This window comes from Danio rerio, chromosome 3, assembly GCF_052040795.2.
Source record: "Danio rerio strain M-AB ecotype USA chromosome 3, GRCz13ab, whole genome shotgun sequence".
Taxonomy (NCBI): domain Eukaryota; kingdom Metazoa; phylum Chordata; class Actinopteri; order Cypriniformes; family Danionidae; genus Danio; species Danio rerio.
This window is the reverse complement of record NC_141023.1, coordinates 20399741-20410000: the sequence shown is the minus strand read 5'-3', so window position 1 is coordinate 20410000 and position 10260 is coordinate 20399741. Positions and strand designations below refer to the sequence as shown.

At 33.6% G+C, this 10260-nt stretch overlaps 1 protein-coding gene and 1 long non-coding RNA gene across 2 annotated transcripts in view; one reads left to right on the top strand and one right to left on the bottom strand.

Moving 5' to 3' along the window:
• Positions 1 to 10260, bottom strand: part of LOC147845592 (uncharacterized) — a 344082-nt gene that overhangs the window by 203495 nt on the left and 130327 nt on the right. The window lies entirely within an intron of this gene.
• slc35b1 (solute carrier family 35 member B1) overlaps positions 749 to 10260 on the top strand; it is a 19559-nt gene continuing 10047 nt past the window's right edge. Inside the window, 4 exon segments of the mRNA NM_001004583.1 lie at positions 749 to 1286; positions 3816 to 3919; positions 6678 to 6808; positions 6887 to 6917. Of these exon segments, the coding sequence (NP_001004583.1) occupies positions 1165 to 1286; positions 3816 to 3919; positions 6678 to 6808; positions 6887 to 6917 (388 nt within the window). The 5' untranslated portion in view covers positions 749 to 1164.

The window sequence follows — 10260 nt, the reverse complement described above, 5'->3', positions numbered from 1 at the left end:
TTTCTGTTTATTTGATCAAGTTTATAAGGAAGGATTCTTTCTTTTCATATATCTATTATCCATCCATCCGTCCATCCTTGTATATCGGTCTCTTTACATTACATTTAAGTATGCGTTCATAAACATAGTATATTAGCAACATATTAAATACACTTTAAAGTGAAAGAAAACGATTAAATTATATTAAAATATATTTAAATGCAGTTTTAAATATAATAGTTTTCTTTTAACTAGCAAGCGTACATTAAAGCGTTGATAATATAACATGTTCATGATTGAGATGTACACGCGATGCTTGTTAAGGAACTCTACGCTCCGCCCTACTAAAGATTTCAGCTCTGTGATTCGCTGCATGTCGCCAGCTTTTGCTTATTTGGACCAATCAAAGTAATACACATACCGCTACGTAAAATCCCGAGTGCTTCTTTTCAAGAAAAGCCCCGCATATTTGTTTACAGAGACTTGTAGGTGATGCCTAATATAAAGTAGCAAGCAGTGCACTGAAAAATGAAAGGAGACTTGAGCAGAAAACGCGCAGAGGGTGAAGTCAACGTCATTTAGCGAATAACGACACACACCTGTCTTACAGAGTATTTTAATGCTGTCTTGCATCCTCAGAGAGACACAGGCATATCAGTAGAGTACCTGAATTCGCTCGGGTCCTTTAGCTCAGTGTCATTTGACGCGTCGAATGAAAACATTTATTAGATACTGCCTCAGGAGTAAATATAATCCACTATCATTAAATGTCAAAAACAGACGTTTACTCAGCATCTCGACTACAGAATTACCTCAGTAAACTTGGGAAGAAAAGTCGCATTTTTACCCGCATTCACTAAACGCGTCCGTTCTCAGGATGCGGCTGTTTGGACTCAGCTCTTTATTTTTAATTTGACGTGACTGGACTGTGACGTAAAATAAAATAAACCATTATTTAACAGAACAACACAAGTGGAAGTGTATTATCGTTGGTACTGTACGTCAATATCTGTATATGTGATATCAGAGGCAGGAAAGTAACGTACAGTGGAGTAATAGGGTATCTAGAGACGCGTCATCATTTCCGGGCTACCGATCGCCGGTAGAGTGGATCGGGACGCAGGAGCGCGAGGAGTGGGGAGCGGAGCGGTGTCTGTGTCCATACCGAGACTGCTGGACGATAGCATGGCCGCCGGGAAGGCAGCTAGCAAACCGTCTCTCTGGCAGAACGAACGGGTCCGGTTCGCCGTCTGTTTCTGCGGGGTGTTCGTGTGTTACTTTTACTACGGAATACTGCAGGAGACAATGTGAGTAGCATTCCTGTTGCTTTATTGATTTGTTTGCCATTTTCTGTATTTGTTTGTATATGTAGAGGTTAAACATCATTAGTTTTCAGCTGCTGCTGTTGAGTCAAACTAGCACGTGTGGTTGCTATAGTAAGTTAAGTAAATCAACGAGCCTTTAGCTATCTCGCCTTACAGTTAGTAACTACCTAACGTTACATGAAAAATACTGCAGTTTAAGTAGTTTATAGCAAATACTAAATTATTTTGGGACCAAACTGCGGTTTTGAGGAAAGTTGGTACTTATATTCGTACTTTGTATATAGTGACAGCTCACTGTATAGTTTACCATGGTCTTTTGAATGTTCAAAATGACATGTACACTACCTGTCTAAACTCTTGTCGCCTATCCAAGTTTTAGGAACAACAAATAATAAGTTAACTTCTAGTTTATCACTTGGTATCAGAAGTGGCTTTTATGAAAGGCAAATGCCTCTAGAATATGCTAATTTTACCAAAATAAAACATGATTCTCTTGATTTTAAATTATTTAATAAGGACAGTAAGCTCTGACTTTGCTTAGACAGAAGTCTTGTCACTTAACATAAATGTACAGTATAGAATATAAAGGCATGGTGCAGTGGAAAAAAAAATGAATATTGTGTGGGACTCCCATGAGCTTGGAAGACAGTATCCATACATTTCTGCAATGACTCAAATAACATTAATAAAGTCATGTAGAATGGTTAAGAAAGTGTTCTTGCAGGACTCCCAGAGTTCATCAGGATTTTTTGGAATTGTCTTTAATGCCCCCTCCTTCATCTTATCCCAGACATGCTCAATAGTGTTCATCCTGGCTGGCCAATCCTGGAGCACCTTGACCTTTGCTTTCAGGAACTTTCCAGAACTTTCCGGTCCTGTTGTTTGTAATGTAATGGGCAGCACAGATGTCTTGATAGCTCAGGCTGTTGATGTTGCCATCTGCTCTGCAGATCTCTCACACGCCCCCATAATGAATTTAACCCCAACCGTTGATTTTTCCTTCACCAAACTTGACTGATTTCTGTGAGAATCTTGGGTCCATGCTGCTTCCAGTAGGTCTTCTGCAGTATTTGTGATGATTGCGATACAGTTCAACAGATGATTCAGAAAAATGTACCTTCTGCATCTTTTTTTTTCAAATGATCAACTAGAAGTCTGGTTATTTTTTGTTGCCTTTACAACTGGGATTAAAGACAAGACTTTTATTAGGTGGTGCAAGTATGACTTAATTGACCGTAAACAATGTTGTACTGTTCTAAAAATATGTTAAGGAGAAAGTCTGAATGTGTGACTATAGAACCAACTTTACCTTAATTACAACAGTAAAGTATTTGTGGCAATTCTATTGGATATGGTAATAGAACAACTATAGTAATAAATGCATTACCCAAAACTGTACCATATGTTTTTGGCACTATATTATGATACAATATACCACAGTTTGCTGTAGTTTAAACTGAAGTACTCCATTATTTGGTAATATATCGTTTCACTATAGTTAATACAAAAGCATGCTGTAGAATTCATTAAGAAGAGTTATAAATTCAGTTTAATTAATTAAATTAAAATTATTCACCACATTAACTGTCCCTTTCACTACTGGTGTGCCCCAGGGTTCAGTTCTGGGTCCCCTGCTATTTATCTTCTTTCTTCTCCCTCTGCAAACAACTCCGCATAATATTTTCCACAAACACCAGATCCATTTCCATTGTTATGCAGATGACACCCTGCACAATATTTCAGCTAAACCCAACTACACATGGCCACCATCATCTTACCAATTGTTTTTTTTTTTTTTTTGTCCTGGTTCACATCAAATTTCCTGAAATTAAGTGACAATAAAACTAAAATTCTTTTCATAGGTATCACATAACTTTTCTATTCCCACTGAAACTTCTGTCATCTCTCCCTCCCTTCAGGTTAAGAGTCTGTGCGTCATCTTTGACAGCACACTTTCATTCACTTCACGTTAATGTCACCTGCTCAGCTTTTTTCGATTATTATTCTTATTACGCACTTACTATGGTACACTCAAAGATATATGTATGTGTGTGTATGTATGTATATGTATGTATATATATATATATATATATATATATATATATATATATATATATATATATATATATATATATATATATATATATATATATATATATATATATATATATATATATATATATATATATATATATATATATATATATATATACTTTTTGCTTGTTCAAACTACTCACTACTCGCATTACTTGGGAAATAAATAAAAATAAATACAGGAGGGATAATCGTTTTGACTTTTGTTCATGCTTCAAGTGTTGACCTCTGTTATAGCTGTAATAATTGTTTTTTTCTTTTTTTTTTGTCAAGCGCTACAGTTAATCACTGCTGTAAACAACAGTTTCTTCCCCAGCCACTGTTGGGTATTTCTATCACTAGTGATTATGAAGGCTCCTTGTTCTTAACAGCTGTTGCCTTCAATCCCATAATGCCTCTGTCTTCTGTTTGGCACAGCACACGGGCGGACTACACTCATGCAGGGAAGAAGGAGAAGTTTCGTTACGCCACCACTTTAGTTTTCATTCAGTGCATCATCAATGCAGCTTTCGCCAGACTCTGTGAGTCAAATATTCAGATGCTTTGATTGCATGTGCCAATCTGTGGGACAGTTCTTTAAATGGGTGATTACATTATTGTTGTTATTGTCCATTAATTTTTTTTCAGCTCTTTTCTAGATGGATCACAATATCCTACAGGCCATAATACTACCCTGTAGGGCTGCATGTTATTGGAAAAAAACTGACATTATGATATTTAAATAAATTATTTTCATATGGCAGAAAAAAAAATGACTATGCTTTGGAAAAATTCATCATTTTACATTAATAGGGAGGGAGTTTTCGTTGTATTCTTTATTATTCATTCTTTCATTTTCCTTTGGCTTAGTCCCTGATTTATCAGGGGTTGCCATAGTGGAAATAACCACCAACTGTCCGGCATATGTTTTACACAGTGGATACCCTTTCAGCTGCAACTCAGTGCTAGGAAAGTATTACGTATGAAATACCATTCATATTTGTTCAAGCTACAAATTGTATTATTTATTTTGGCTATTTTTTGCTTGAAATCCTGCATAGTGACAGGCCTTTAAAAAATCATTCACTCTATTGGGGTTTTTTGATTAATTCCAATTCCACATAGATATTGCAGATTCTGCAGCTCTGTACTGTTTTCTGCAGAAAGTGTCTTAAATAACTACAAATTATTATTATTTCCATTGTGTATAACTGTGTAATTAAAACAATTTATTTTAGTAAAGTAATATAATATAGTACATTAGTTGGAATATCCTCATGGACAGTGCATTAAGATGTAGTGCAACTGCGCTTTGGGCGTAAAAGCAAAATAAAGGCTAAAAAAAAATAAAAAAATAAATAAATTATTTATATATATATATATATATATATATATATATATATATATATATATATATATATATATATATAAATATATATATATATATATATAAATGATTTATTTTAGTATTCTTTGTTCAAAGTTTTATGTATTTTATTTATAAAAAATAAAAGTATTTTTATTTTTATTTTATAAGATGAAATAAATAGGATTTAACAGTTCAAAAAATCTGTTAGCAGTACTGTACTTTGGCTTTAAATTTGTAAAATGATCACCCACTTCTATGTACAGGAATAAATGATGCCACTTTCCCTCGCTGGTTAATTCTGAAGCACTGAATTCTGCACTAAGAGCTATTTTATAAAACGTCAAAACTGTTACTTACCACAAGATCAAGAAGAACAGAGTCCATCGTAAAAGGTCACACAGTGGGTTGTTCAGTCTTTTAAACATGATTTCATTATTGCTACGTTTGCTAGTGGAGTTTTTGGCTAAAAGGCTTCAAATGGTCAATTGTTACCATCAACCCTGTTAAAAAGATAATCCCCCCCCCATAAAAGTAAATTAGAAAATAATTTTTGTTTGACATGTATTGAATTTTTAATATTGAGTATGGTTTCAATAAGATATTGGACACTATTTCTGTCACTTAAATCCCTTTATATTTTTTGAAAAGGAAATTGTAGCACCAATAATGGAATCACCCTCTTGATAAATGTTTGACATCACATTTTACCGTCATTCCATATGTTTAACCTTTGTGTACTGTTTATATTGACTACCCTTTCGTTATATTGGTGGCTGTTTTTGCCCCATTGACTTCCAATTTAATTGCATTTTCTTTACTGTTGATCATCAGTGGGCAGCATTAACTCTTTAGATAGGCCTGTGCAAAAACATTTCTTTCTTTCATATGGAGTTCTAATAATTAAAACAGCTAAGTGTGTGTGCATAAATACACTTACTATGTTGACGATGTTCTGAGAGCTGAGACGCTTATTTTGATTTTCTCAGATGCATCATTGTTGCACTACAACTGATGATCAACAGAAAAAAGAACACGTTTTACCACTTTCCAACAGGAAAAACCATGTGTCATGGCTTTGCAGTCAAATGAATTATAATATAGTGGAAGTCAATGAAGCAAAAACAGTTACCAACATAATGAAACTGTTGTCAATTTTAGGGCTGCATGATATTGGACAAATTTTCTGCAATATATATTTGTGATTATAATGCATCTATACAATTTCACCAAATTATTAAATAACACTATTTGGAAAGATTTTATATAGTCATACTTTATTGTAAAGTTCAATTTTCACTATTAACAAACATTAACTATGACTTTTGCTTCAATAAACTTCTAATTTGCTCCTTATAAATAGATATTAAAGTAGTTTATGGGCTGAGTTAGGGATGTAGAATAAGATCACGCATAATATGTAGATTTTATAAGTACTAATAAACAGCCAATCTCTCAATAACATGCATGCTAACGAACAACTAGTGAAAATTGGTTCTTAAAGTGTTATTATATGTGTTCATTTTGAATGATTGGGACGATTGTGTAGTGAATCATGCATAATATGTAATAAACAAACTACAAGCACAGATAAAGCACAAATAAAGCAAAGATAGAAGTGGAATGAAAGTGCATGCTTTATAGTTTTGTATAATTAAATGTAAAAAATACACTCCAAATCGATGCTGAAGCGATGTATTGTGCAGCATTAGTCAATTTGCAGATTGTGTTGTTAAATTGTTGAAAAAATTCAAAGCATTTTCCTAAAATATGTGTCAAAATATGATTTGTCACCAAAAATTATTCCATTTGCTGAAACACAGAGAAACTTGTGGCATAATTAAAACTCAAAATCACACCAGAGTGGATGAAACCATCCCTAACTGCACACAAGGCATAAATCTGTCATTTAATACTCTCTCTGTTCTCTGTAGTAATTCAGTTTTTTGAGGGCTCGAAGCAGGACCACACGAGGAGCTGGCTGTATGGCTTGTGTTCTCTGTCTTACCTGGGAGCCATGGTGTCCAGTAACTCTGCCCTGCAGTATGTCAACTACCCCACACAGGTCAGCGCAGCAGTTTACTCCAGAATCTCTCATTCCAGTCTTCTCAGCATCACGCTTATAAGGCTTTGTGTTTTATAGGTGTTGGGGAAATCCTGTAAACCAATTCCAGGTGAGAGGAAAAACATCTTTATCCATTTGAATCACACAAACAGATCTCTCATGTTTCAAACAAGAATGTTGAACATGCTAGTACACACACACACACGAAGATGTTGTTTCGTTTGGTGTCTGTAAAAGTACTTTAATACTTTGTCTTCAGCAAGGAAGGATGCATTTAATTTGATCAAAAGTGCCAAAAAGGCATTAATAATTTTACAGATTTCTACTTTAAGTAAATGCTTTTCTTTTCAATTTTCATTTTATCAGAGAATAAATGGTACAATATATTCAACAAGCAATAAATCTTTCTTGAACACTAAATCAACATACTAGAATGATTTCTAAAACATCATGTGACATTCAGCTTTAAAGAGCTTCTATTTACCCCCTTTACAAGATGTAAGAAGTCTTAGGTGTCTGTAAAATCTCAGCTCAAAATACCCATCAGATTATTTATTATACAATGCAGAATTTTGGGCTCAGAGCAAAGTGTAGCTGTTTGCGCAACATGGTAATTCCAACTGTTATGAATTACATAGCGATTTTACTGTCTTTACTTTATTACAGACATGTCAACTTGTACAACTTTTGTACTTGTAACTTGTGAAACCCATTCTTGAGGTATAGCTGATCACAGAGAGGTGGAACAGATCTTTTGTCCAAGTTTCTTTGCAAATCCTGTTCTGTGTGCTTAAAGAACCACAGCCATATCATCCTGCAGCCCAAGAGCTGTTACTCACTGAAGCTAAGCAGGGCTGAGCCAGGTTAGCACCTGGTTGGGAGACCATATGGGAAAACTTGGTTGCTGTTGAAAGGGGTGTTAGTGAGCTCAGCAGCGGGTGCTCAGCCTGTGGTCTATGAGACCTAATGCCCCAGTATAGTGAATGGGACAGTATACTGTCAGTGAGTGCCGTCTTTCGGATGAGATGGATAAACCGAGGTCCAGACTCTCTGTGGTCATTAAAATCCCACTTCTCTTAAAAGAGTTGGGCTGTAGCCCTGGTGTCCTGGCCAAGTTCTCACCATCGGCTCTTACTAATTATGGCCTCCCAATCATCCCCATCCATTGATTTGGCTCTATCACTGTCTCTCCACTTCACCAATAGCTGGTGTGTGGATTATTGTGATTGTGAAGCACTTTGGGAGTATGGTGATGAATGAGCAATATAAATACACATTAAAGTACATTACATGAAAAAAATATAAGTATAACATCTTTGTGTCCTTGTATTTCTTATTAATTTCTTTTTTTTTTAAATAAATGCCGACTTGATGAATTCTTTCAATAGTAGTAAAAATACTTTTAAACAATAGTGAACAAAATGGTAAGCAATTGGCTCAAATTGTACATGGGTATTTAAATTCAATAATAAGTGAGAACAGTTGGATTAGAAGATAACCGGTAAATTGCTGTACTGAGACCACTTTTGAATAGACCTTTTTTTAAAAAAATAAATAAATAAATACTGGTAAATGAGTTCCACCAATTTTATGGAATAAGTTGTAACATTGCTGGAATTATAGCAATATTTTGAAATGCATGTGGAAATAGTGCTTTTTTAGAACAATTACATAAAATATTGGAATTTAAATTCAAAAAGAGGTTATGTATGTTTTCTGGTATTACTCTGTGAAAGGGATTGATATCAATAAATTTGGCATTTAACAATTTTGCATAATGTAACATTAATGTTACATAAAATAATTTTAGTTCTTTAAACATTATAAAACATTTATAAAAAAAACAGGTAAATGGTTCAGTAAATAATTTATATAGGCGTTTGCATGAAATTACATGTGTAGGTAATATGCCAGGGTATCTGCGGGGTCTAAAGTCCTAAAATGTCTAAATAAAAAAAATAAAAAAATTTTAGGCCTTTAAAAGTCTTAAATCCACTGAAATATTGTGTTGTATGTCTTAAATCATTTTAAACGGGTCTCAATTTTCCTATGTTCATGTAAAGCTATACCCAATTGACCCAATACCACCCAAGAACTAACAACATATTTCAGTAAAATTTTTGAGAAATGTTTATTAACTATAGGTACTTATTAATATGATTTAATTATGTTCCTTACAATAAAATGTTTTTAATGTTTTTTTAAGGTCTTAAATTGGCCATTTAAAATACTTTGCCTTGTGTAAGTCTAAAATTTAATTCATTATTGTCTTAAAAAGGTCTTTAAAAGCTCTTAAATTTGGCTTGATGAAACCTGTAGAAACCCTGTATGTCTACTTTTAATATTTCAAATTTATTCAAACATTTTTGAAAAAACTATGAGTGTCAAAGTAAGAGTGTAGTAATGTTACATTTTAATTCAGCATAATAGATAGATTTATGTAGAAATGAAAGAACGTGCTGTTGGGGAACCGACAGTTTGAACCAAAATTGTTTCAAACTTGGTACAATCTACATCCAAATTGGCAGCTTGCTAAAACACAGAAAGCATATCTTCCATACAAAGAAATTTACTTAAAAAGATTAACACATAAAATGGCAAATAACTCAGGAAACAGTTGTCTCCAATCCATCAAGAGTCCAGTTTTACTCAAGAGGTCTCCATGAAATCTGACTTGAATTGGTAGATCCCGAGGAACATTTTTGACTTTCAAAAAAAGAAATGACATGCACATCAGTCCAGTTTTACTCTGAAATGGGATGACACTACGGTCATCATAAATTCATTAAATCATTCATTACTATTCATAAAGACATAAGAAAGTATATGTGTAACTACGTCCTGGAGGAGACATCATCACAAAATACACACCTTCAGTGCTTATTCTAACCTGTACTTATTAGTGTATATACATAAAGAATAATTGATCATACTAAATCAAATTCTATATTAAATCAATAAAAGTGTCTTGCTGAACATTCATTAAAACCTAGTTAAATAATCGCAAAATATACATTTAAATTAATAATTATTATTGTTTTATTATTGTCAATAATTATTGTTTTGGAGCTACACTATGATCCTTAAATTATGTTTTTATGGCTTATCAAAGGATTTCTGTTCTAAATATGCTTGACTAGATTGTTTTTGAGTTGCATTTTTTTGCAGACGACACCTATTTATTATGGTAAAATTGTATGATCGTCATAATTTTTTGTTCAGAAAAAGTGTAAATGGGACACTTTTTATAATGTATAATAAAAAGCTGTATTGCACAGATTGTTTGCATGTTTAAACCTCCCGTTCATGTTTGACCCTTTAATGTGTCACTTTTGTATCCACATTTACAAAGTGTCCTTTCATAATCATCAGCATCTGTATGCATATTTGTTGAAAGACAAAAAATTTCGGCGTTTCTCACGTTCAGAGAAATCTTATATTCCCATATGGCC